Source organism: Phocoena sinus, chromosome 6, assembly GCF_008692025.1.
Source record: "Phocoena sinus isolate mPhoSin1 chromosome 6, mPhoSin1.pri, whole genome shotgun sequence".
Lineage (NCBI taxonomy): Eukaryota > Metazoa > Chordata > Mammalia > Artiodactyla > Phocoenidae > Phocoena > Phocoena sinus.
In genome coordinates this window covers 10,445,030-10,473,012 of record NC_045768.1, presented here as the reverse complement: position 1 = coordinate 10,473,012, position 27,983 = coordinate 10,445,030, and the positions used below count along the sequence as shown (strand labels likewise).

The 27,983-nt window shown below is 45.1% G+C and overlaps 1 protein-coding gene across 3 annotated transcripts in view; it reads right to left on the bottom strand.

Moving 5' to 3' along the window:
• Positions 1-107: 107 nt before the first annotated feature.
• The window catches only part of GOLGA1 (golgin A1), a 52,972-nt gene continuing 25,096 nt past the window's right edge, over positions 108-27,983 (bottom strand). For all 3 annotated transcript variants that reach the window (XM_032634580.1, XM_032634581.1, XM_032634579.1), the window contains exons 12-23: positions 27,220-27,315; positions 23,395-23,490; positions 22,143-22,292; positions 21,493-21,588; positions 8,999-9,088; positions 8,081-8,183; positions 7,818-7,978; positions 7,335-7,481; positions 4,319-4,378; positions 3,590-3,760; positions 2,978-3,064; positions 108-2,392 (exon numbers count right to left, since the gene is read on the bottom strand). In XM_032634580.1, coding sequence (XP_032490471.1) covers positions 2,312-2,392; positions 2,978-3,064; positions 3,590-3,760; positions 4,319-4,378; positions 7,335-7,481; positions 7,818-7,978; positions 8,081-8,183; positions 8,999-9,088; positions 21,493-21,588; positions 22,143-22,292; positions 23,395-23,490; positions 27,220-27,315 — 1,338 coding nt within the window. In that variant the 3' untranslated portion in view covers positions 108-2,311. The remainder of the gene's footprint in view (positions 2,393-2,977; positions 3,065-3,589; positions 3,761-4,318; positions 4,379-7,334; positions 7,482-7,817; positions 7,979-8,080; positions 8,184-8,998; positions 9,089-21,492; positions 21,589-22,142; positions 22,293-23,394; positions 23,491-27,219; positions 27,316-27,983) is intronic.

The following is a 27,983-nucleotide window of genomic DNA, read 5'->3' as shown; positions in this document are numbered from 1 at the left end:
TGGAAGACTAGTGTTCTACAGGCCTTGAACTTGGCCTTGGGAGTTTTAAATGTGAGACACAATGTACTAAATTTAACAAGTTAAAGAAATACTGACACCAAACTATATCAATTAAATCCACTGCCTCTGGATTGAAGAGCTTTAATCAAAAAGTGTATTGCACCACAAGTGAATTTTCTACAGCAGTTTTAGATAATACAATCTCCCTGTGTACAACATGGAGGGTGAGATCAAGATCCAATGCTCATATAAAGGACTATATATACTGTCTCTATCACAGAACTTTTTATACAAGTAAAAGTGCATCAAATCACTTAGAACATTTACTCCACTCTTCTTAAAGCTGAAGGAAATTCAACATGCAGGAGGAAAGCCTGATCAGAATGAATCCTCCCTGTGCAAGTACAGACTTAGTGAGGGGCCCCACAACCAACGATGCCTACAATGGCCGGCGAACGTGGGTGGTGGGTGAGACCAGCTCGAGGGCTGGAGAAGCCACTGGGGAGTCGGGCGGGGCTCCCACGGCTGTGTGGTAGTCGCCTCTAGCAAGCCCTGAACTACCCAATCTTAGGATTCTTTCCTGGAAGAGCTGGAAGAGCTACCTCCTATTCATCAAAATTATGGAACAGAAGGGACTCCTGTTTTGTGTCCCCACCAGATAAATGGAAAACAGCATTCTAAACACAGGTGAGACATCTGCAGGGGGAGCCATAGGAGGAGGTAGGTAACCGGAGAATGGGTCACTTGGATGGCAGAGAGCCCAAGTGGGGACGAGGGTGATGCTGCCCTTGCTTGGTACTTCTAGGTCCACGGAACTGTCTTACGTTAATTGCAAATCCTTGTTTTCCTGTGAGACATACTTTATTTTAACCCTAAACATAGTTGAGAAACATTTACATCATTGGATAACTGATGATAAATTTAGGAGCTCCAGTTATTCAGTTTTTTATTTAACCAATAAAACTTTCATCAAACTATATAACTCAATACATGGTTTCCCTTTAGATTTGATAGTGTGCCTTATCCAGGGCAAGCACATTCCCTTTTCTTTATAATGATAACTAATACAAGTTTTTATCAGTCAGTTCCAGAGCCATTTGCATGCTATCAAGTACTGCAGCCAGCTAGGGGCTGCCTGGTTGCCATACATGAATGTAGTGTCATCTTAAATATTTGGGGGTAGGGTGACAGACAGGGACAGACGGTGGCTCCACTTACAAGGCAGTCCACCCTCCAACGTTTTGGTCAAGCCTGGGGAGAGGGACAGCTGCTGCTTCCTTTGAATACAGCAAACTGTCCTTAGCAGTAGAAAATGTGATTAGCATTTGCTCAGTGTTACAACACAGAATTAAGAGCTAAACAAATGAAACACCACCACTGCTTCAGAGGGAAGCAGATGCCAAAGAATGCTAGTGACATTACAAAGGGACAGGGCTCCCAATCTTAGAAATAATTTCCTCTTGATGCTCTGATTTTCCTTTAAGAACACCAGTTAAATGGATTTTATAATACAGAAGACATGTTTATAATAGCAAGGAACTTTAGCTATAAAAAATAGTTTAAAATGGTTTACCGGCAACCTATCCAAGACAAGTACATTCATTAAAAAGGCAATTGAGTGTATTTGGTACTAAGGATCTTTTTATACATTTGCTAGTTTTCTTCAGTAAAATGAGATACTGTCAGAAAGGTGCATATTCATTAATCCACACTGGCCCCAGAGTACCTTAAAGATGGACACAACTAAAGTTCTCGGTGGTCTGAGAAACAACGTGAAATAATGTTTCCTTGGGAGAAAGGGTTAAAAAGCTGCTTCTAACTCATCTGAACCCAAACATACTGAAAGGGAAAGGGAGTTTTTAAAGGCCGGCCTCACTGAGTTGGCTCTTCGTGGCAGAACTAGGTGGGTCTGGGCTGCTGGGCACCATTTTGAAGGGCTGTCTACGTCCAGTGTCATCACCACACGATAGATCAGCCGCCTCCTCTCTGACACATGCTGAGGGCTTCAGCTTTAAGTGCTCACCTTGAAAGAGGATTCAGGGGCAGATGGGTGCTGGCCAGAGCTGGGATTTTAGCAGCACTGTGGAAATGTGGGTAGTGCCAGAACCCTCTGGTGACCAGAACAACAGGATCAGCTACCTCCTGAGGTTCTTATCAGTCTGCAGGAGTGGGCCTTAAGTCTTGTAAACAATGTTCAGATGCTTGTACAAAATACTGCAGTTACAGTGATTAAAAACCCACCCAGACTGGTGTGTCAGTGTTCTTTTCACAGAAAAAGTGTCAGCCCTTGGACATCCTTGGGTGGTGCCGCCTAGGACCATGGTATCCGAGGGCTGGAGATGGATGGCCGGATGCTGCCCTTGGGAGCTGGCTTGGACCCAAACCATGACATCTGGGTTTGAAACAGAAAAAGCTCCTGAGATGAGAATCAGGACTAGGTACGAAGCAGCTGAAAGAGCCCCTCCCCAGCCGTGGGCCGCCACCCCTGCCCTCCACACACCCGGACTCTGGCTGTGAGCAGAGCAGTGAAGACGGTGGTTCTGGTAACCAGTGTGCAGGGCTGCAAGGCCCATTCTAAAGATGGGAGGGAGACAGGAGCAAAACCTGAGGTGACAGGAACAAGGGAGTGGAATTTAGGTAACGTTTCCTTAAAATGTTTTCTATTATAGCATTTACGCAGGTACTTTTTGAATATTTTTCATTTTTTAACAAAGTCTGGGTGCTGGCCAGACCTGGGGCTGTTGATGAGGTGATACCAATGAAAGTGCTCTGGAGAAGAACACAAGGCCCTGTTAGTCAAGTACAGCAGAGACCTGTGGGCACAAAGCATGTCCTCGGTAAATACTACCCGAGTCCAGTTCATCAACCAAAAGCACCTTCCAAGCCAATGATGCAGCTGTGGGCTGGTCTCACCTGCCAGGGCTGCGATGACTGACTACACTTTTTGGGAGGCGGACAGCAGACCAGGAAACCCTACCTTATACTCCAGGGTTTCTCTGAGCATGTTCTCCTCCTCTTGTGAAAAGTTCAGCAACACTGACACAGCTTTTATAAGATGAAAAGCCTGAAACAAAGCAAATCTTGCTGCCACGGGCCTCGGTCAGTTATCAGGCGGTCAGGGGGCTACATGGCAGCGTCTCCTGGCCCTGCTCCTCCTGTACGCTCCGGGCTTGGTCAGCGAGGACCACGCAGAGGGTGGAGGTGGGTGTTCTGAGGTCTGCTGGTTCTTTTCCTCCCCCACCTTTTACTTCGGGGACTGGCGAGACCACCAGGACACCACCGCGGCCACCTGCTCTTCGGCAGGAGGCAGGACTGCTGGGCGGGTTCAGTTCCCTGGACTCTGGCCTCAGCATCCGACCCACATCTCCTCCCAGGAGCCAGTTCCCTACTCGGCGCCCCCTGCTTGCTGCTCAACCAGCAGGTCAGTGCCCGCTGGAGAAATGACTGAGTGCTCACGTTGGTGGTCAAAGCGGAATGGGGGACAGGAAGAAAGAAATGGATTTGGTGGGAAGCCAGGCAGGGCGCGGACAAATGAACCAGGCCCTGGGGTGGAACTCAGTACCCAAAGGGCAACTCAAAAGTCTTTTACCTCAGATTCGCGACAGGACATGAATTTTAAAACCACATGTTTGAGGTACTCAAAGTTGATCTCGCGGGCATCAGTCAGGTCAGCATTATTCGTGACAGAAGGGGCCATGTTTGTCATTTCAGGCCCAGGCTTCTCCCGGACTTCAAAAAGCTCGTTATCGGGTCTGATTTTCTGAAAAACCAATGGAAAGATGCTACATTGAACCCTTCAAGACAGGTTCGAAAATCACAGGGGAGATTCACTTGGCCCTGGCTGTGATCGCCTGCAGTTCTCTGCCACACTCTGCACAGAGTAGGGCGAAAAGGGCCCCACCTGCGAAGGAAGCACCAACACCTGAAGAACGCAGGGTGCTGGCTGAGGAGGGAGAGAGGTATGTGGGGAAGTTCAGCCACTTCCTTTACCCGCATCAGGACTCGTTTCCTGGGGCAGTGAGCACCCAGCCAGGACAGAGGCGCCGCTCTCCCACGTCTGGGCCTGGCCTCTGCCATTCACACACGGCCATACGTCACCTCACTGACCTCTCAGACAACACACAGGCTCAGAGGAAGAGGGTTCGTGCCGGGGGTCAAAGAGCCACTTTCCAGGAGCACGTTCAAGGTGGCAGGGCCACTGTCCCACCAGCCTGACTTCCCAGAGACCTCTTGCAGTCCCCTGCGGGGGGAGCGTCATCAGGCAGGAGGAGCACAGAGGCAGGAGGGCATGGGCAGCGGGGAGAAGGGGGCCACTCACCAGCTCCTTCTGCAGCGTCTTCTTGAGTTCCAGCATCCTCTGCTGCATCTGCTTTATGGTCTGAGGCAAAGCCCCACCCCCACAAAAGGCCATTCATTAAATGCACGTTTCACCATCTTTAAAGTGCAAAGGACCATAGAGCAGACAGACAACCCCTTGGGTCCCCATACACCTGTTAGAAGCCCCTGCTTCGTCTCCTGAGGAGCTTGCACTGCCACACCTGCTGCCTCGGCCTCCTTCCCCCACGTGCTGAGGCTGTGCACAGCCCTGCTCTCCTGGCCCCGCCGCTGCCGCAGTGCCGTCCCACCCCTCCCGGCCTGGGGCCTTAGGACTGCTTCTGGCGCTCGCCTCCACAGGCAGCGTAGCTAGAAATGCCTCTGCACAGTATATTCTGCCCTTCAGAATGATATTTATGTGCCATCATCCCCAAGTAGGATACTTGGGCCAAAATTTATGATTCTCATCATCACCATTGATCTCCTGAAATACCATCATAATTTTTAACACTTATTTTGAACAGTATTAAAGATCGTGGTTTTTCGGCACAACCCAACAACAATGGCTTTTATGTCTTTATTTTCCTTATTTATTTTTAGTGAGCTTATTAGTATTATGGGCCTTAAATATAATTTATTACACATTCCATTAACCACCCGAAAGGCTGAACTCTGTTTTCCCAATGAAAAAATTTAATGTGTAATCGACATTACAGGGAAAAAATTTTAAATAAAAATTTCTCCAAAATCTCACAACTATATCAAAATAAGTTTTTCCTGTGGACTTCTAGTCCATGTCACCATTCTTGCACTGAGTAGCTAGAATTTTGAATAGTAGTTTTCATTTATCAGAGTTTCCACAGCTTTATAGTTTTGCTAATTATAACTTTTAATGTGACAGTAACTCTAGGGGATGCCCCATATCTTCTTGTGTAGCTGAGTTACGTTTTTTTTGGCCACATTGCATGGCTTGTGGGATCTGAGTTCCCCGACCGGGGACTGAACCCGGGGCCATGTCAGTGCAAGCGCCAAGTCCTAACCACTGGACCACCAGGGAACTCCCTGAGCCTCCATTTTCAAACAAAGCTGTAATAAGCTTCGTCGTCTCAAGAGCAGTATGGCCACGGCCCCCTGGGGATGACACGGCTGGGAAAGCGCCTCCAGCTCCTGTCACACTGCCTGCAACACCCCACTGACAAAATGGTAATGTTTTGTTCCAATCTGTATTCTCTGCTTGACTGTGAAGCTGGGCATTCCCCCAAAAGTACATTTGCTAGTTTATGTTACTTGATTTTCTAGGTTTTGACTCATTCATTAACTTATCCAATGAATACCGAGTCTCTACACCAGCCTAGAGGCTGCGGAAACAGCGGGAAAAAAAAAAGAAAAGAAAAAATGTCTGCCCTCAAGAGAGAACAGTGTCAATAAGCAAATATACAGTGTATCAGAAGGTATTAAGAGGCCTGGAGAAAAAAAAGCAAGGTGAGGGGACCGGGAGTTCTGTTGGTGAGGGCTGGCAGGGTAGCGGGATGGCCTCACTGACAAAATGACACCATAAAGGAAGTGAGGGTAATTGGGGAAAGGACCTTCCAGACAGAAGGCTCAGCAAGTACAAAGGCCCTGAGGCGGGAGGGTGCTTGATATTCACAGAAAGGCAAGGCCACTGTGGCTGAGAGGGAATGCTGGGGGAGAGCAGAGGGTACGGGGAAGGGGGCAGTAAGGAGCCAGACCACAAAGGGTTTGTGGGCCACTGCAAGGACTTTGGCTTTTATGGGGACAGAGAGTCATCAGAGGGCCGGAACAGACAAGTGACAGGGAAACCAATTAGAAGGCCAACACCGTCCTCTAGGGAAGATAGGATGGTCACCTGGTCTCGGGTGGTAGCAGTGGCAGGGATGAGAAGCAGCTCATTGTGCGTACAGTTTGAAGGGAGAGCCAAATGGATTCCTTAATGATTTGGATGTTGCTTGTGAAAGAAACAAAGGGGACAAGGATGACTCCAAGGTTTTTGCCATTTACTGAGACAGGAAAGATGGCAGTAGATGCTAGAGAGTGTGGTCAGTCTGAAGTCTGCTTCTGGATGTTGTAAATTTCAGGGGCCTTTCAGACACTGACATAGAGAAATAGGGTAGATACAGGAGTCTACACTTCACAGGAGCCATCTGGATTCAAGGTATGGATGTGGTGCCAGCAGCACACAGGATGGGGGAGATCGCCAAGGATGTGAGTGCAATTTGGAGAAGCTGTCCGAGGGCTGTACCCAGGGACACACAGTGTGCACTCTTCTATGTTTTATATTTCATGATAAGAGATTAAGAGCCTGTGTGTGTGTGTGTGAGTGAAAGGGGGAGACAGGCGGGGGTGGGGGAGATAAAGAATGACCACCTTTCTCCTTTGTTAAAGAGTAATCACACAATTTGGGGGCGGAATTTCAGGCCAGAGCACTGACTAGCCAACACATTTAACTTCACAGGACATTTTAAAAACGAGGCTCAAACGAGACCCTGCATTTACAGGTGCAGAGGCCAGGCAGGGTGGGTGGAATCAAGACATTTATTAAGCCTCTATCAAATACCAGAAAGTTTACAGGAAGCTAACAAACAGTTTCCTTTCATCCCCCAACCTCCCCCTCACAAAACCACTGAAAGGCAGGTATCACTGCTCTCATTTCACAGCTGTAGAAAAAAGTGCAGAGGTAAGGTGACTGGTCATGGGACCTAGCTGGCGATGGCAGAGGGGGCTGGGGACACTGAGACCTGCCACTGTTCCAGCTCTATTACTCCAGATACCATCTCAGGTGGGGGGTCTGGGAGGAGACTGCGTGAGTGTGAAAGGAAGAGGGCCGTGCAGGAGGAAGCAGAAGAGGAGAACCAGGAAGAAGCCCTTGTGATGGAAGAGGTAACACCTCCCCCAAGAGGGGCCCAGGGGCATCAGCACAACTCTTGAAGAACGGACTGGATGGTTTTAGGCACAAGGACAGGGAAAGGGACATAAATAGCTGAGGTAAAGAGCGTCCTCACCTTATTTTTCTCTAGAAGTTGCTGCTCCAAGTCCTGTTTTTCCTTCTGTAGCTGCCCGAGATCCATGGCGGTCCCCATCTCACCATTTGGTATCCCCTCTGCAGCCGGAAGCTGGTACGCAGGGTCCTGCCCCGCCCTCGAGGTCACCTACAGGGTGGTGGCAGCACAGGACATGGTCAAGCTAAGCCACAGATCCCTAGGGAAGGGGGCCAGACTCATTCCAAAGGTGACGACTGATGTGCTCCACCAGGCAGCTAGCCAGGAACCAGACTTAAACTATGGCAACCCCGTCACAGAGCCTGCAGGGGGGACAATTAGCTCTCCATGCAAGGAGCCTGCTGTGAAGGAAGGGCTTCAACACCTGAACACTGACAGGTGTCATCACGTCAGATGGGCTCCTCAACACGCACAACCCCTCGTGGCGAGGCGCCCCCCGTTGGAGAGGAAGCTGAGGCACAGGGAGGCGGCTCAGGCGGGACTCACATGAGGCTCGCTGACTGAGAGCACCACGCCCTGCTCCTGGCTCCGCAGCCTCAGCAGGCCCTCCCGCGCGTCGGCAGCCTCCGACTGCTCGGCCCTCAGGCCCCTCAGGGCCTCCAGCTCACTCTGCAGCTGGCGCATCTGCAGCAGGGCGGAGTCGTGACCTAGGCCGGGCAGAGGGGAGGTGAGCGCGGTGACTGGGCCACCTCCAGGCAGGGGTCCGGGCAAGAACAGGTGAAAAGGCTCAGCCTTGGCAGACCCCTCACCTTTCTTCAGTTGGAGAATCTCTTGCTCTTTCTGGAGAATCACTTCAGTTTTTTCCTGCAGACTCTGCTCCTTCTCACCTCCTATGGCGATCAGGTTAGCAGCCTCGGAGAGAAAAACCAACAAGAGAGAAGGTTGGTAGCAATAATCCCATCTTCCCTAAAGGAGTCTCCACTTTTCCACTACCAGGGTCCTCCACGAATCCCTCCCTGAAGGCCACAGCCTAGAACATTCCCCAAGCTAACCTCTGCTCCTATAAACATGCACAAATCAGTTCTCCTCGGCAGGGGCCCTGCACAGGGGCAATCACCCTCACTGCCCCTCTGGCCTGTAGTGGGCCTACCAGAGACATGGCCTTTCTGCCCAGCCTTCCGAAAGCTGTCAAAACCGTAACTTCCACGTCCTGAGGGCCTGTGACATGCCCAGCATTTGATACAAATGACCTCATTATCATATTCTTGAAGGTATGATTATCATAGGGTCTTTTCAGAGGCAACTCAGACAGATCTGTTAAGGACCGAACAAAGACCTAGAGCCAGTCACCTAGATCTGGGGCCTGACTCTTGAGTCTGTCCTCAAAGGAAGGCTTTTCCCACCCTTGCTGCTGAGAGCTCAACTGAATGTGGTCTCTGGGGCCTGCGGCCGGTGGTGGCCCACCTCACAGAATTAGAGCCCAGTAGTACCTCGTTCTGGACTTTTCCCCAGGTGATGTTTATCACATTAACTATCGAAATTTTAAAAGGCCATCCTATGGGGTGAGGGTTTCTTTCTAACATCTTTCTCCCATCTTCCTAGAGACATCAGGGGAATCAAGCAGCTGACGACACTCCTGAGACCTGTGTCCACCCTCTGCCCTGGACAGACCAGGAGGTAGGTTGGTCCTGCCTGGGACTGAGATGGAGGCATCACAGGGGGCCTACCTGTTGCTGGAACTCTTCCCTTTGCTTCCGCACCTCTTCCAGGGCTTGAGCCATTGCCACACTCACAATTTCTCTTTGGCCCCATTCTTCCTACAATCCGGAAAATGGGTAGGAGATTGAGTCCAGAACTTCAGTTCACCTTTTTTTAGCTGCACACTTCACGTGACGCCCACAGAGGGAGGGCCGTCTTGCAGGGCCAGACGAAAGTGTTTCCTGCTTCCCAAGGTTCCCAGGCTACTCTTTCGCTGCACTGCCTTCTGTGTGCCTCTGAGAACTGTTCCTGTGGACAACCCACCAACCTCTGGGAACAGGCACACCGTGGAAGGTCAGTCGTCCCGTGAACACACCAGCTAGTACTCAGGCCAAAGCCTAGGGGACCTAGACTCAAAAGAGGTGGTCTAATGAAATCAACACAGAACAAGAAGACCCAGGCTGACGTGAACGGAGTAGCAGACTGGAGCAATCTGGTTACAGAAATGATAATAAGCAATTACTGAATTTTAATACAGGAAATGTCACAAATTCATCAAAATCATCCATATTACAGGAGAGAAAACTGAGGCTCTGAGAGGTTAAATAATTGCCTGAGGTCCTAGAGCTAGTAAGTGGCATGGCCACATTTTAAGCCAGAGTCTGAGCTGAGCCAAGCCTTTGGCTGCTACACTCTACCACCAGTCTTTTCTACCACAAGCAGGGCTGCCCCGCTGCGTCCTCCCGCCAGAGCACAGGGACTCCCTCCTGACAATCACATCAGTCCTCTTCCCTGAGGCTGACGCCGGGCTCGCTGATCAACCCCCAGATGAATAATATGACTTCTCAGGTGCCTGCACACTGGTCAGGGATGTCTGCTGTTTATGTCTACCCAGAATCACCCCTTTTGGTGGGGGGGTAAGAGCCTCATCACTGCTATTCCCCACTCCCACCCCAGAATTCTACATGGTTCTGGTAGGGTTACCAATAATGATGTCCCCATTTTGTGGCTACAAGAATAAGCATGTGGGCTTCCTTGGTGGCGCAGTGGTTGAGAGTCTGCCTGCCGATGCAGGGGACACGGGTTCGTGCCCTGGTCCAGGAAGATCCCACATGCCGCGGAGCGGCTAGGCCCGTGAGCCATGGCCACTGAGCTTGCGCGTCCAGAGCCTGTGCTCTGCAACAGGAGAGGCCACGACAGTGAGAGGCCCGCGTACCGCAAAAAAACAAAACAAACAAACAAAAAAAACAAGAATAAGCATGTGATTCAGGCCTGGCCAATCACAGTAAATCATCCCCTTGGCCAACGTGATTTGTCCAAAGGATGGCTCTGTCACCCAAGATGAACCAATCAAATCCCTTTTTATATCAGAATCTTTTTTTATATGGTGAAGCTGGAGGGAGATGCCCTCTTTTCCCTGGGGTTGCTAAGTTGAAATGATACCAGCTTGGAGCTGCTGAGGTGATGTCCTCCCAACCTCTAGGACACAGTCTACATCATCGAGAAAAGCAAGGATGAGTTGGGTGACTGACAGGGCAAGAGATAGCATGACACAGGCAGAGAAGAGATCTGAAGCCCCAGGTTCTAGTTGGACAAGTCTTTCTGGTTCAGTGAACTATTCAACTCCTCCTACGATATCTCCTTTTCCACTTACACCAGTCCAGGTGGGTTAACGGATGGAGACGTCAGCCTCATGGCCAGTGCCATTCTGGTTCCTACTGGGGAGCTGTCAGAATTGACATTCCGTGAGTCCACCTCTAGTAGACAAGGAAAATTGGTGCAGGAACTCAAGAGGCTGACAGTGAGACCTCGAACTACCCCAGACAATCCCCTTCATCGGGAGAAGCTCTGTTGGTACAGGAGAAGGAGCAAGAGATCTCAGGCTGAGTGGAGCTATGAAACCCTGGCCCTGCAAGCCCAGGTGGGCCAGGTGACAGGAATGTTATGCCTCCACAGGAGCCTTTTCTGGGGAAGCTTAGAAGAGACGCTATGACTGCTGATGATGTCTTAAGAGGACAGCAGGCAGGCTGTGAGCGAGAAGGCAGGAAGCATGCCAGGAACTGTACTTGGTACTTTTCATCCATGGTCACGCTTGATCCCCCGGGTAAACCTCTTGAGGTCAAGGGTTATCATCTTCAGTTTGAAAAAAGGACACTGGATTCCCTCAAGCATCAGCTAGTGAGGGGCCAGGGTGACACCCAGAACTGGGTATACGTGGTTGTAGAGTCTCAGCTACTGCCACAGAGCCACACACGATCCAGGATTTGAGACCGATCGGCATAGCTCAGGTTCACTGCAGAAGCCAGCAGGCTACCCATGAGCACAGCCCTCTGCACCTGGGAATGATTTCCCCAGAGGGCTGTTTTGAAAAATATGGATCCAAACAAACAAACAAACAAAAAGTGTGCATCTAAAAATAGCGCTTCAAAATACCAGAAGACTGACAGAACTAAAGAGAGAAAGAGACAAATCCATGATTACAGCTGAAGACCTAGCAGCCCTCTCAGTAAGTGATGGAATATACCAAAAAAGAAAAAAAACAAAAAATAGAAGACCCACAGAAGATTTGAACAATACTATTAATGAACTTGATCTAATTAGCATTTATAGAACGCTCTCCCTACTAGCAGAATATATATTCTTTTCAAGTGCACTGAAATATTTACCAAGATACACTATAGGTTGGGTCATAAAACAAGTCTAAATAAATATCAAAGAACTGAAATCATTTAGAATATTATCTGACTATAATGGTATTAAACTAGAAATCCAAGATATCGAGAAAACTCACTCAAACGTTTGAAAATTAACCACACTTCTAAATAGCCTGTGTGTGCTGGTTTTTAAGTTATTGCCTCAGCCCAGACCCACCCTTTCATATTCTGCTTTGTGATGCTGTGCCTGGGAATCTGCAAACCCTATTTCTCCAGGTCGGGCTCCATATTCATATACATACTCATCTCTGCCAAAAGGGGGAGCTCCAGGGAGACTGGAAGGCAGGAGGAGGGAGAAAGACTTGCTCCTTTCCGTCAGCTTCCAGTTTCTGTGAGCAATGCTGCTTGGCCCTGGCAGCTGCAATTTCTTCCCAAAGCAGCAGTTGCATCCACTCTGCAGTCTTCCCCACACTTGCGGCTGAATTCTTTTACTGCCCTATCCCCCAACAAACACACCAGCACCAACTGTACAGAGCCCCCTCCTCACAGGTCTGAGTTTCAAATCTGTGGGGCTCCTCTTCTTAATTCCTAAATAATTCCAACATCTTCACTTTGTTCCCTGAGTCCTAGGGTTGGAAGCTGTGTCCTGCAGTTGCTACTATCTTTTAACTGTTTCAGTGCTGGATTAAAAACTTTACGTTAGAACACAAATTCTCAAATAACTGGGGTAGTTCCTCTCTCCTGACTGGACCATGAATCACATGCTGTGGGGCAGACTTTCTGTTTCTTCTTGTGCACATACTTGCAATAATCACTGCCCTCCATTCTTCCCTCTACATCTTCCGTACTTCCATCTAGAATTTTCCTTCACCTGAAAGATGCTCTTTAGTACTTACTTTAGTGCAAGTCTGTTGGTGCCTAATTCTTCGTGTTTTCTTGGCTTTCTTTAGTGCTCCTACAGCGCTGTGGCTGCATTGTAAAATTTATCCTGTTTGGATTTGTAAGGATTCTTATACCTGTACCTGTGACTTGAGAGCTTTCATCACTTTGAAAAATTCTCAGCCATTATCTCTTTAATGATTGCTTCTGTCTCGTCTTTTTCATTTCCTCTGGGCTTCTACTGACACATGATAAAACATCTCATAGTACCCTGTATGTCTTTTATCTTCTCTTTTCTGCATTTTATTCTGACCTTTCTTCCATTTCACTACTTCTCTCTTTAGTTCTAATCTGCTGTTAAGCTCATTCATTGTTTTTTTTTTTTTTTTTTGCGGTACGCGGGCCTCTCACTGTTGTGGCCTCTCCCGTTGCGGAGCACAGGCTCCGGATGCGCAGGCTCAGCGGCCATGGCTCACAGGCCCAGCCGCTCCGCGGCATGTGGGATCCTTCCAGACCGGGGCACGAACCCACGTCCCCTGCATCGGCAGGCGGACTCTCAACCACTTCGCCACCAGGGAAGCCTTCATTCATTGTTTTTTAAACAACTTTACTGAAGTATAATTGGCAAATAATAAACTGCACATATTTAAAGTATGCAGCTGATGAATTATGCTGAAACCATCACCAAAATAAAAATAGTGAAAATATCCATTACCCCAAAAAAGTTTCCTCATGCCCTTTTGTAATCTGCATTTTTACTTTCAGCTACTGCATTTTTCAGTTTTGGAATTCTAATTTGATTCCTTTTCTTTTTTAAAAAATTTTATTTATTTTTGGCTGCATTGGGTCTTCACTGCTGCATGCAGGCTTTCTCTAGTTGTGGCGAGCGGGGGCTGTTTTTTGTTGCAGTGTGTGGGCTTCTCATTGTGGTGGCTTCTCTTGTTGCAGAGCATGGGCTCTAGGCGTGCAGGATTCAGCAGCTGTGGCACGTGGGCTCAGCAGTTGTGGCATATGGGCTTCAATAGTTGTGGCTTGTGGGCTCTAGAGTGCAGGCTCAGTAGTTGTGGTGCACGGGCTTAGTTGCTCCTCGGCATGTGGGATCTTCCCGGATCAGGGATCGAACCTGTGTCCCCTGCCTTGGCAGGTGGATTCTTAACCACTGTGCCACCAGGGAAACCCTAATTAGATTCCTTTTCAAAACTACTGTCTTCTATTATAATTTCCAAATCTCTGCTGAAATGTTCAATTTTGTCTTTTATATCCTTAAATGGAGTACACACAGTAATATCTGAGCTTCCTAAAAGGTCTTTCTGCTTCTGTATTTGCCTCCTTTACATTTTCCACATACAGCCAGAGTAATCCTTTTACTACAAAACTTCTCACGTCACTCCTCTGCTTAAAACCTCCAACTGCTTCCCCAATGACCTTCTATCATCCACCGCTCTCCCCCAGCCCACAGAGTGGCAGGTACAGTGGCCTTTGTGCTGTTCTCTGAACAAACCAAGCTTTTTTCTGCATAAGCGTGTTTCTCTTTGCTATTTCTTCTGTCTGGAATATTCCTTCCCCAAAAAATCGCATTGCTGTCCCCTTCGCGTTATTCAGACCTTTTGCTCAAATCTCACTGACACCTTCCCTCACCTCCATATATATCTTTTTTCTTAATTTTTAAATTTAATTTTTTTTTTATACAGCAGGTTCTTATTAGTCATCAATTTTATACACATCAGTGTATACATGTCAATCCCAATCGCCCAATTCATCACAGCACCCCGCCCCACATGGCTTTCCTCCCTTGGTGTCCATACGCTTGTTCTCTACATCTGTGTCTCAATTTCTGCCCTGCAAACTGGTTCATCTGTACCATTTTTCTAGGTTCCACATATATGTGTTAATATACGATATTTGTTTTTCTCTTTCTGACTTACTTCACTCTGTATCACAGTCTCTAGATCCATCCACGTCTCAACAAATGACCCAGTTTCGTTCCTTTTCATGGCTGAGTAATATTCCACTGTATATATGTACCACAGCTTCTTTATCCATTCGTCGGTCAATGGGCATTTAGGTTGCTTCCATGACCTGGCTATTGTAAATAGTGCTGCAATGAACATTGGGGTGCATGTGTCTTTTTGAATTGTGGTTTTCTCTAGGTATATGCCCAATAGTGGGACTGCTGGATCATATGGTAATTCTATTTTTAGTTTTTTAAGGAATGTCCATACTGGTCTCCATAGTGGATGTATCAATTTACATTCCCACCAACAGTGCAAGAGGGTTCCCTTTTCTCCACACCCTCTCCAGCATTTGTTGTTTGTAGATTTTCTGATGATGCCCATTCTAACTGGTGTGAGGTGATACCTCATTGTAGTTTTGATTTGCATTTCTCTAATAATTAGTGATGTTGAGCAGCTTTTCATGTGCTTCTTGGCCAGCGGTATGTCTTGGGAGAAATGTCTATTTAGGTGTTCTGTCCACTTTTGGATTGGGTTGTTTTTTTAAAATTGAGCTGCATGAGCTGTTTATATATCTTGGAGATTAATGCTTTGTCCATTGATTTGTTTGCAAATATTTTCTCCCATTCTGAGGGCTGTCTTTTCGTCTTGTTTATGGTTTCCTTTGCTGTGCAAAACTTTTAAGTTTCATTAGGTCCCATTTGTTTAGTTTTGTTTTTATTTCCGTTACTCTAGGAGGTGGATCAAAAAAGATCTTGCTGTGATTTATGTCAAAGAGTGTTCTTCCTATGTTTTCCTCTAAGAGTTTTATAGTGTCCGGCCTTACATTTAGGTCTCTAATCCATTTTGAGTTTATTTTTGTGTATGGTGTTAGGGAGTGTTCTAATTTCATTCTTTTACATGTAGCTGTCCAGTTTTCCCAGCACCACTTATTGAAGAGACTGTCTTTTCTCCATTGTATATCTTTGCCTCCTTTGTCATAGATTAGTTGACCATAGGTGGATGGGTTTACCTCTGGGCTTTCTATCTTGTTCATTGACCTATGTTTCTGTTTTTGTGCCAGTACCATATTGTCTTGATTACTGTAGCTTTGTAGTATAGTCTGAAGTCAGGGAGTCTGATTCCTCCAGCTCCATTTTTTTCCCTCAAGACTGCTTTGGCTATTCAGGGTCTTTTGGGTCTCCATACAAATTTTAAGATTTTTTTTGTTCTAGTTCTGTAAAAAATGCCATTGGTAATTTGATAGGGATTGCATTGAATCTGTAGATTGCTTTGGGTAGTACAGTCATTTTTACAATATTGATTCTTCCAATCCAAGAACATGGTATATCTCTCCATCTGTTGGTATTATCTTTAATTTTTTTCATCAGTGTCCTATAGTTTTCTGCATACAGGTCTTTTGTCTCCCTAGGAAGGTTTATTCCTAGGTATTTTATTCTTTTTGTTGCAATGGTAAATGGGAGTGTTTCCTTAATTTCTCTTTCAGAATTTTCATCATTAGTGTATAGGAATGCAAGAGATTTCTGTGCATTAATTTTGTATCCTGCAACTTTACCAAATTCATTGATTAGCTCTAGTAGTTTTCTGGTGTCAACTTTAGGATTCTACATGTACAGTATCATGTCATCTGCAAACAGTGACAGTTTTACTTCTTCTTTTCCAATTTGTATTCCTTTTGTTTCTTTTTCTCCTCTGATTGCCGTGGCTAGGACTTCCAAAACTATGTTGAATAATAGTGGTGAGAGTGGATATCCTTGTCTTGTTCCTGATCTTAGAGGAAATGCTTTCAGTTTTTCATCATTGAGAATGATGTTTGCTGTGGGTTTGTCGTATACGGCCTTTATTATGTTGAGGTAGGTTCCCTCTATGCCCACTTTCTGGAGAGTTTTTATCATAGATGGGTGTTGAATTTTGTCAAAAGCTTTTTCTGCATCAATTTAGATGATCATATGGTTTTTCATTCTTCAATTTGTTAATATGGTGTATCACACTGATTGATTTGCGTATATTGAAGAATCCTTGCATCCCTGGGATAAATCCCACTTGATCATGGTGTATGATCCTTTTAACGTGTTGTTGGCTTCTGTTTGCTAGTATTTTGTTGAGGAATTTTGCATCTATGTTCATCAGTGATATTGGTCTGTAATTTTCTTATTTTGTAGTATCTTTGTCTGGTTTTGGTATCAGGGTGATGGTGGCCTCATAGAATGAGTTTGGGAGTGCTCCTTCCTCTGCAATTTTTTGGAAGAGTTTGAGAAGGATGGGTGTAAGCTCTTCTCTAAATGTTTGATACAATTCACCTGTGAAGCCATTTGGTCCTGGACTTTTGTTTGTTGGAAGATTTTTAATCACAGTTACAATTTCATTACCTGTGATTGGTCTGTTCATATTTTCTGCTTCTTCCTGGTTCAGTCTTGGAAGGTTATACCTTTCTAAGAATTTGTCCATTTCTTCCAGGTTGTCCATTTCATTGGCAGAGAGTTGCTGGTAGTAGTCTCTTAGGATGCTTTGTATTTCTGCAGTGTCTGTTGTAATGTCTCCTTTTTCATTTCTAATTTTATTGATTTGAGTCCTCTCCCTCTTTTTCTTGATGAGTCTTGCTAATGGTTTATCAATTTTGTTTTATCTTCTCAAAGAACCAGCTTTTAGTTTTATTGATCTTTGCTATTGTTATCTCTGTTTCTATTTAATTTATTTCTGCTCTGATCTTGATTTCTTTCCTTCTGCTAACTTTGGGTTTTGTTTGTTCTTCTTTCTCTAGTTCCTTTAGGTGTAAGGTTAGATTGTTTATTTCAGATTTTTCTTGTTTCTTGAGGTAGGCTTGTATAGCTATAAACTTCCCTCTTAGAACTGCTTTTGCTGCATCCCATAGGTTTTGGATTGTTGTGTTTTCATGGTCATTTATCTCTAGGTATTTTTTGATTTCCTCTTTGATTTATTCAGTGATCTCTTGGTTATTTAGTAACATATTGTTTAGCCTCCATGTGTTTGTGTTTTTTATGTTTTTTCCCCTGTAATTCATTTCTAACCTCATAGCGTTGTGGTCAAAGAAGATGCTTGATATGATTTCAATTTTCTTAAATTTACTGACGCTTGATTTGTGACCCAAGATGTTATCTATCCTGGAGAATGTTCCATGCGCACTTGAGAAGAAAGTGTAATCTGCTGTTTTAGGATGGAATGTCCTATAAATATCAATTATATCTATCTGCTCTATTGTGTCATTTAAAGCTTCTGTTTCCTTACTTATTTTCATTTTGGATGATCTGTCCATTGGTGTAAGTGAGGTGTTAAAGTCCCCCACTATTATTGTGTTACTGTCGATTTCCTTTTATAGCTGTTAGCAGTTGCCTTATGTATTGAGGTGCTCCTATGTTGGGTGCATATATATTTATAATTGTTGTATCTTCTTCTTGGATTGATCCCTTGATCATTATGTAGTGTCCTTCCTTGTCTCTTGTAACATTCTTTATTTTAAAGTCTATTTTATCTGATGAGTATTGCTACTCCAGATTTCTTCTGATTTCCATTTGCATGCAATATCTTTTTCCATCCCCTCACTTTCAGTCTGTATGTGTCCCTAGGTCTCAAGTGGGTCTCTTGTAGACAGAATATAGATGGGTCTTGCTTTTGTATCCATTCAGCAAGCCTGTGTCTTGTGGTTGGAGCATTTAATCCATTCATGTTTCAGGTAATTATTGATATGTATGTTCCTCTGACCATTTTCTTAATTGTTATGGGTTTGTTTTTGTAGGTCCTATTCTTCTCTTGTGTTTCAACTTAGAAAAGTTCCTTTAGCATTTGTTGTAGAGCTAGTTTGGTGGTGCTGAATTCTCTGAGCTTTTGCTTGTCTGTAAAGCTTCTGATTTCTCTATTGAATCTGAATGAGATCCTTGCCAGGTAATCTTTGTTGTAGGTTCTTCCCTTTCATCACTTTAAGTATATCATGCCACTCCCTTCTGGCTTGTAGAGTTTCTGCTGAGAAATCAGCTGTTAAACTTATGGGAGTTCCCTTGTAGGTTATTTGTCATTTTTCACTTGCTGCTTTCAGTAATTTTTGTCTTTAATTTTTGCCAATTTGATTACTATGTGTCTCAGCGTGTTTCTCCTTGGGTTTATCCTGTATGGGACTTGCTGCACTTCCTGGACTTGGGTGGCTATTTCCTTTCCCATGTTAGGGACGTTTTTGACTATAATCTCCTCAAATATTTTCTCTGGCCCTTTCTCTCTCTCTTCTCCTTCTGGGACCCCTATAATGTGAATGTGTTTGCGTTTAATGTTGTCCCAGAGGTCTCTTAGGCTGTCTTCATTTCTTTTCATTCTTGGTTCTTTATTCTGTTCCACAGCAGTGAATTCCACCATTCTGTCTTCCAGGTCACTTATCCATTCTTCTGCCTCAGTTATTCTGCTATTGATTCCTTCTAGTATAGTTTTCATTTCAGTTATTGTATTGTTCATCTCTGTTTGTTTGTTCTTTAATTCTTCTAGGTCTTTGTTAAACATTTCTTGCATCTTCTCGATCTTTGCCTTCATTCCTTTTCTGAGGTCCTGCATCACCTTCACTATCATTATTCTGAATTCTTTTTCTGGAAGGTTGCCTATCTCCACTTCATTTAGTTGTTTTTCTGGGGTTTTATCTTGTTCCTTCATCTGGTACATAGCTCTCTGCCTTTTCATCTTGTGTATCGTTCTGTCAATGTGGTTTTTGTTCCACAGGCTGCAGGATTTAGTTCTTCTTGTGTCTGCTGTCTGCCCTCTGGTGGATGAGGCTATCTAAGTGGCTTGTGCAGGTTTCCTGATGGGAGGGACTGGTGGTGGGTAGAGCTGACTGTTGCTCTGGTGGGCAGAGCTCAGTAAAACTTTAGTCCGCTTGACTGCTGATGGATGGGGCTGGGTTCCCTCCCTGCTGGTTGTTTGGCCTGAGGCAACCCAACACTGGAGCCTACTTGGGCTCTTTGGTGGGGCTAATGGCGGACTCTGTGAGGGCTCAAGCCATGGAGCACTTCCCAGAACTTCTGCTGTGTCCTTGTCCCCACGGTAAGCCACAGCCACCCCCTGCCTCTGCAGGAGACCCTCCAACATTAGCAGGTAGGTCTGGTTCAGTCTCCCCGGGGTCACTGCTCCTTCCCCTGGGTCCTGACGTGCACACTACTTTGTGTGTGCCCTCCAAGAGTGGAGTCTCTGTTTCCCCCAGTCCTGTCGAAGTCCTGCAGTCAAATCCCACTAGGCTTCAAAGTCTGATTCTCTAGAAATTCCTCCTCTCGTTGCCAGACCCCCAGGTTGGGCAGCCTGATGTGGGGCTCAGAACCTTCACTCCAGTGGGTGGACATCTGTGGTATAAGTGTTCTCCAGTCTGTGAGTCACCCACCCAGCAGTTATGGGATTAGATTTTGCTGTGATTGCGCCCGTCCTACCGTCTCATTGTGGATTCTCCTTCGTCTTTGGATGTGGGGTATCTTTTTTGTGAGTTCCAGTGTCTTCCTGTCGATGATTGTCCAGCAGCTACTTGAGATTCTGGTGTTCTCACAAGAGGGAGTGAGAGCATGTCCTTCTACTCTGCCATCCTGGTTCCCGTATTCACCTCCATATTTAAAAAAGCCCATTCCTCCGTCCTCTCTGTCCTTTACTCTGCTTTATTGTCTTCATAGCATTTATAACTATTTATCAAGTGTTTACTGTCTCGATGAATGGATAAAGAAGATGTGGTACATATACAATGGAATATTACTCGGCCATAAAAAGGAACGAAATTGGATCATTTGTAGAGACGTGGATGGATCTAGAGACTGTGATACAGAGTGAGGTAAGTCAGAAAGAGAAAAAAATTATCGTATGTTAACACATATATGTGGAACCTAGAAAAATGGTACAGATGAACCAGTTTGCAGGGCAGAAACAGAGACACAGATGTAGAGAACAAACGTATGGACACCAAGGGGGGAAAGTAGCGGGGTGGTGGTGGTATTGTGACAAATTGGGAGATTGGGATTGACATGTATACACTGATGTGTATAAAACTGATGACTAATAAGAACCTGCTGTATAAAAAATAAATAAAATTAAATTAAAAAAAAATGTTTACTGTCTCTAGTTACAAGCTCCACAGGTTAGGGGAGGGGGAAAGATTTTGTCTGTTTTGCTCATTGCCACATCCCAGCACCTACAATGGGGCCCACAAGTACTCAGATGTTTGTTGAAGGGAATGCATGAAGAAATATTTGACTCTGAAGTCCATGCTTTCCATAACATGGCACTACTGCACTAGCACCTACATAGCTTAGCAGAGACTACTGGTAAAAGCTGACTCAGTGCAGGCCTCAGCTATGCATGTTCTCTGAGAAGATCTCTGCCAAAGGATCCACAAGATCTTTGTGTCATGACCACAGCTGGGCAAGTCCTGCAAAGATCTATCATCTAAGGGCTGCTATAAAAGGGGACAGGGGAGCCTGGAGGCCTACAAGAAAGTGGCAGACTCCTTCCCCTGAATCCAGTTATGTCCCGGCAATGAAGGTGGCAGCATCTGATCAAAGCACCAAGTTCTCAGAAGGGAACGGGAAACAATCCAGCAGGTTGTTTTTTCTTCATTTCTGTACCTGCTCCCTGTTACAAACAAACAAATAAGGCCCTCGTGATGTTTTAAGGTCTTGCTTTACTGGCCTCACTGGAAATCAGTGACAGTGGTGCTTTGACAGCATTACTGTCAGTCAGCTGTTGACGAGGACAGAGAGGAAGGGCTGGGTCTCTGTGGTGGAGTGAAAAGTCAGAGCAGCACCACCTCTAACTATGGAACCTGGACAAATTACTTACACTCAGAACCTCGACGACATTAACTGCAAAATAAGCACAACTCTCCCTATGTCCTTCATCACTGAGAGGACTTAATGAGGTGACAATTTGTTGCAAACGCCTAGCAGAACTCTGAACAAATGCTAGTTCCATTCCTTCTCTACTCTACGTATAGAACGTTCACCTGGCCACTCCAAATACACACATGAAAGACATGATACTTTTGTGAAACTGATTCAATTAGATAAATACCTTTAGCTTCTTTAGTTCAAGTTGGTGATGTTGTAGAGAATGTTCACATTCATTCTTACTTTCTTTAAGGCCTGCATTTTCTTGCTCCAGCTCTCTCTGCAAATTGAGAAAAGTATGTATAAAAGAAAAGGTCTTTACCATATTTCCCCTGAGCACAGTCCTATCTCTTTGACATGGAACCTTTAAAAATGCCCCCCTTCCTTTTGTTGCCACTGCAGGGGTGGGAGATGAGAATGGGGATTGGGGTGAGGAAGGGAGAGTCACCCTCCTCACGAGAAGAACTAAGGCACTTGATTCTGAAGCCTATGGAACAAGGAGGGGGACCAGGGAAGGGAGAAGCCATTAAGGATGAACAGTATACATTTTAGAAAGGCAGTGGGAAGCCGCTGATGGGACTGGTCAGGAAGCACCAGGAAGTCCATGTGCAGCCCAAGGAAAAAGAAAACCCATTTGTTCAGGGTTTTTATAAAAAGCAGCCTTTTAACATCCAGTCTCATGAGCAGGTGTTTTGGTGAAAGATAAAAACTGCTCCAAAAAGTGGTTCCCTACTTCAGAGGAGGGCTGGTCTTCTTCCCATCAAACAACTTGGCAGCCGAGCCACACGTGAACGTGGTGCTCCCGTGCCCGGCCCCTCTCCTTTCCTCACTCACCACCTTCCGCTCCGCGGCCACATGGTCGGCTGCCCGAGCTTTCTCCAGGGCAGAGAGCTGGGCCTCCAGTGCGTGGATGTGCTCTGTGCACTGCTGCTCCAGAGCGAGGACCTGCTGCTGTGCACAGCTGCTCTCCTTGTTTGCGGAGGCCTGAGGGGGTAGCAGAGGACAGTTATTCGTGGTGACAATGGGGGCTTTATTCTGTCCCTCGGTGACCCAAAGATGAGTGTCCAATAGAAACAACTCTCCTTCCTGACCTCCAGCCTGGCTGCCGCTGAGGTCCCCTGGCCTGCCTAGGAGCTGGAATCTGGGATTGGTCTTGGTGCTGGGGGGACAGCTCTGGGCACCAGCCAGTCCTAAGACACAGCCCTCCTTCACTCTACTCATTGCTGCCCTCTATGGATGAGGCTTTTCCCTGGGGAGGCACATAACACAGTGATGAAGAACAAGGGCTTTGACCTAGGAAAGATGTGGGTTCAGCCATTTACTAGCTGGGAGACCTTGGGCTAGTGATCTGATCGCCTTTCTGAGCCTGCTTCCTCTGGAGAATAAGGGTAACAGTACAGGCTCTTAGGTCTGCTGCAAGGACTAAATTAAAATACATGCAGGGCTTCCCTGGTGGCGCAGTGGTTGAGAGTCCGCCTGCCGATGCAGGGGACACGCGTTCGTGCCCCGGTCCGGGAAGATCCCACATGCTGCGGAGCGGCTAGGCCCGTGAGCCATGGCCGCTGAGCCTGCGTGTCTGGAGCCTGTGCTCCGCAATGGGAGAGGCCACAACAGTGAGAGGCCCGCGTACCGCAAAAAAAAAAAAAAAAAAAAAAAATACATGCAGAGTACTTAGCAGACACGGCAAACAGGCAACAAATGCCGTTTTTATTTCTCGAGTTTCAAGCTCAACACCTGACCTGGCGCTGTGACTACCGGCCAAGCCCTTGCCATCTTCTCCCCAGAGCCTGGAGCTGTTCTCCACAGCCCCGGCTGCAAGGTGAGGTTTGAATGCCAGTGGAGACACCACCGCTAACAGTCCCAGAACTAGGCTGGGCTGTCTAGCCCATCACCATCTCTCTGGGTAACTCAGACACTCTAGCAGGTCCTGACTCCCTCTACCTGCACTGCCTATCTGCCCACAACTGTATCTAAGGTCAGGTCCAGATACCATTCCAGAATTTGGGAGTGAGTTTGGGGACCTACAAAGGAATAAAGGGAAAAAGCATCAAGGGCCTAGAACACAGCAGTCACAATACCCACTTACAAGCTCCTGAATCTGAGCTTCCAGAGCTGCCACAATGTCACTGCTCTGTTTTAGCTTCTCCTCAGATGCCTGCAGGCTCTGCTCTAGTTCTTTCACCTGAGGGGGGAAAGAGAAGCATCCTTTCGTTCAAAAGAAGTAGCAACAAAATGGCTTTTAAAATCAAATCTATTTAAATCATAAAACAGGTTCATTAAAGAAAAATTTTTACTTACAAAAGAAGAAAGATGCTCGTAAGTCTACCATTATAAAACACTATCATTCTAATATAGCTTCTTACAGGCTATTTTTATGACTTTTGTTTCTTTCTTTTATTACAACTTCGTATACAATTCTAGTAAAACTTTGTATTTTTCCTCCTTGCTCAAATTTCCTTCTATGCTTCCACGCAGTCTTCAGACCTTAGATTATTTCCTTAAAGGATGTTTCATAATTTCCTGAACCGCTGCTTACTGTTTTCCATTTTGCACATAAAATAATGCAGCAGTTGACATCTTCATGCAAAAAGTGTTGATCTGGTTTGAATCACTTGATTAGGACAGATTCCCAGAAGTGGAATTACTGCTCATGATACAAACTTGCGTTTCCCTCATCCCACAATTAATGATCCAGTCTGACTGTGTACTTGGCACTGCACTAGGACACGAGGCCAGCACAGCGGACAGGATGACACACTGCCTAGCACTGAGCTAGACATGGTTCTTCAATATGGCTTTTTCATCTGACTCAAGCTAACTTTGCCAATTTCTCTTTTAAAGTCCTCTTGTTTGCTGAATAAGGTTTGCCCTGGGGAACTTTATTATTAAAACACAAGCTCATGGAAGGTTGCAGCTTTGTCAAGGAACGGTAGGTACCAAATGAGAAAAAGAGTATTTTTAGGTCTCATGGTTTCTCAGGTATGTTCACAGGTAAGTTTTAACTGAAACAACCCCATGAGAACAGTGTGAGTACTTCCACAGAGAAGAACAGTAATGTTACTTGCTCATGATCACAAATTTTATTAGTGGTAGGGCCACGACTGAAACCTAGCTTTTATTTATTTTTTTTTAAATAGGTCTTTATTGGAGTATACTTGCTTCACAATACTGTGTTAGTTTCTGTTGTACATCAAAGTGAATCAGCCATATGTATCCATATGTCCCCATATCCCCTCCCTCTTGAGACTCCCTCCCATCCTCCCTATCCCACCCCTCTAGGTTACCACAAAGCACCAAGCTGATCTCCCTGCGCTATGCTGCTGCTTCCCACTAGCTACCCGCTTTATATTCAGTAGTGTATATTTGTCGATGCTACTCTCACTTTGCCCCATCTTCCCCCTCCCATCCCATGTCCTCAAGTCCATTCTCTATGTCTACATCTTTATTCCTGCCCTGCAACTAGGTTCATCAGTACCTTTTTTTTTTTTTTGATTCCATATATATGCGTTAGCATATGGCATTTGTTTTTCTCTTTCTGACTTACTTCACTCTGTATGACAGACTCTAGGTCCATCCACCTCACTACAAATAACTCAATTTCTTTTCTTTTTATGGCTAATATTCCATTGTATATATGTGCCACATCTTCTTTATCCATTCATCTGTCGATGGACATTTAGGTTAGTTCCATGTCCTGGCTATTGTAAATAGTGCTGCAATGAACATTGTGGTACAAGTCTCCTTTTGAATTACAGTTTTCTCAGGGTATATGCCTAGTATTGGGATTGCTGGGTCATATGGTAATTCTATTTTTAGTTTTTTAAGGAACCTCCATACTGTTCTCCATGGTGGCTGTATCAATTTACATTTCCCCCAACAGTGCAAGAGGGTTCCCTTTTCACCACACCCTCTCCAGCATTTACTGTTTCTAGATTTTTTGATAATGGCCACTCTGACCGGCATGAGGTGATACCTCATTGTAGTTTTGATTTGCATTTCTCTAGTAATTAGTGATGCGGAGCAGCTTTTCATGTGCTTCCTGGCCATCTGTATGTCTTCTTTGGTGAAATGTCTATTTAGGTCTTCCACCCATTTTTTAATTGGATTGTTTGTTTTTTTGATATTGAGCTCCACGAGCTGTTTGTATATTTTGGAGATTAATCTTTTGTCTGTTGTTTCATTTGTAAATATTTTCCTGCATTCTGAGGGCTGTATTTTTGTCTTGTTTATGGTGAAACCTAGCTTTTTGAACTGCTGGGTTCAGTAAATATCTATGCAAGTCCCAGTTTGCAGGCAGAACTCAAGAAAGATTCAGATCCTCAAAAGGTTATGCACAGAGTTATTATATGACCCAGCAACTCTACTCCTAGGAATATACCCAAGAGAAATGAAAGTATAAGCCCACACAAAAACCTTGTTCATACATTAATGTTCGCTGTAGCATTATTCACAACCACCACAAGGTGGAAACAACCCAAATGTCCATGGACAAATGAATGGATAAACAAAATGTGATAGATGTACAATGGAATAAAAGTCTTAAAAAGGCTTATTCAGCCTTAAAAAGGAGTGAAATTCTGAAACATGCTATAATGTGAATGAACCTTGAAGACATTATGCTCAGTGAAGTAAGCCAGACACAAAAAGACAAATACCATATGATTCCACTAATATGAGGTACCTAGGATCATCAAATTCATAAAAACAGAAAGTAGAATGGTGGTTGCCAGGGGCTGGGGAAAGGAGAGAATGGGGAGTTATTGTTTTAATTGGCACAGTTTCTGTTTGAGAAGATGAAAAAGTTCTAGAAATGGATGGTGGTAATGGTTGCATAACAACGTGAATGTACTTTATGCCAGTGTACACCTAGAAATGGATGAAATGGTAAATTTTATGTTATGTGTATTTTACCACAATAAAAGAATGGATATTCAGAAACAGAACTGAATTATAATAAAGCAAAGCTGTATTTAGAGAAAAATATAGCTTTATATATATTTATCAAGAAACAAGAAAGATTAAAAAAATAAGCTAAGCATTTGCTATGGTCTGAATGTTTACGTCCCTCCAAAATTCATATATTGAAATCCTAATGTCTGACATGATGGTGTTAGGATGTGAGGTGTCTGGGAGGTACTTAGGTTATGAGGGTGGAGCTATCATGAATGGGATTAGTGTTCTTATAGGCGGCCCCACAGAGATCCCTTGCCACTTCTACCACTTCACACTCATTAAACTGGCAAGAAGGCTGAGAAATGCCAATGCTAGAAATGACAGAGATGCAGCGATAGGAACTCTCATGCATGCTGGGCGAGTAGAGCCAGGTGCAAGCCTTCTGGGAACATTCCTGCCCTACTGAGTCACATTGAGTCATATGCACTTGCTATCCTTCTTAAGGCAAAAGGGACAAGGATGTTCACCACAGTGTAATTTGTGGTGACAGAACGAAGGCAATCTGGATATCTAGCATCTAGTAGACAACTATAAAGTATAGTAGGTAAGAACAACGAAGTGGACACAGAAGATGGAGCAGTTGAAAGTAACAAAAAAGACATATGTACAGTTGTATCATTTACTTAAATCAACACACAGACACACAAAACAATGTCACCAGTTTTAAGGTTATCCAACAATAAAAGGGTCTCTATTAACCACATTAGAGTGGTTTCCTATGGGAAGGAGGGGAATGGGGATAAAGGGAATAAACAGAGAAGAGAACAACTTGCTGTGGAACAATGATGGTAATGTGGCAAGAATGAAGAAAACGACTACCTCAGTTCTCTACAAGTAAGATCCGAAAGAGAGTCCCTTTGGAAGAAAACCTCTGACCCAAGGGGATTCTCAGCCACAACCACATCATCCAACCAGGGCACCACCCAGACACAGGAACCACTGGGAGTGAGGTCAGTACCCGAGTCTCCAGGCTGTCAGTGGCATTGGCCTGGCTGCTTCTGGCTGCCAAGAGCTGCTGTCTGGTATCCTCCAAATTCTGCTCAGCAAGTGTTTTCTGTAAGTTGAAAGAAGAGTAAAAGAAAATAGTCATTTCTCCATTGAATAAATATTTACTGACATCTACACCATACTTCGATTTGTGCGAGGCACGAGGGACACAAGTACGCACCAAAAAACCCAAAACAGTTAACAGAGATAAAATTCACATATCATAAAGTATACATATAAAGTATACATAAAGTATAAATTTGACCTTGAGGCTGGGGCAAAAACTAACCAAAAAAGTATATAATAGAGTGTAATGGTGTCCACAAAGGAGCAGCACAGAGCAGGAGATCCTCACTGCCTCAGGAAACTAGGAGGCTTCATTCTTCACAGGTGGCCAGGGCCCAAGGGAGCACCCAGGCAGAGGGATGACACTAGAGGTATGAAATAGCTGGAGGTATCTGGGGAGCTAACAGCTTGCCAAAAGTCAAGGTGATGATGGGTTCAGGTCATGAAACAAGACTAGAACGTTAGGCAAAGGGCCAGATTATGAGAAAAGCTTTTTATGCTACAGAAGGAAGTTTGAACTTAATTCTGTAGCAAATATTTTTCAAAGTGGAGTCATCCAAACACTTGCATTAGACTCATCTGGGTGGGTGGAGGAGTTTTTAAGTTTGAGGCCTTTTCCAGGCCTACTAAAATCAGAATTTCTGAGGGTAGGGCAAGACACACACACAC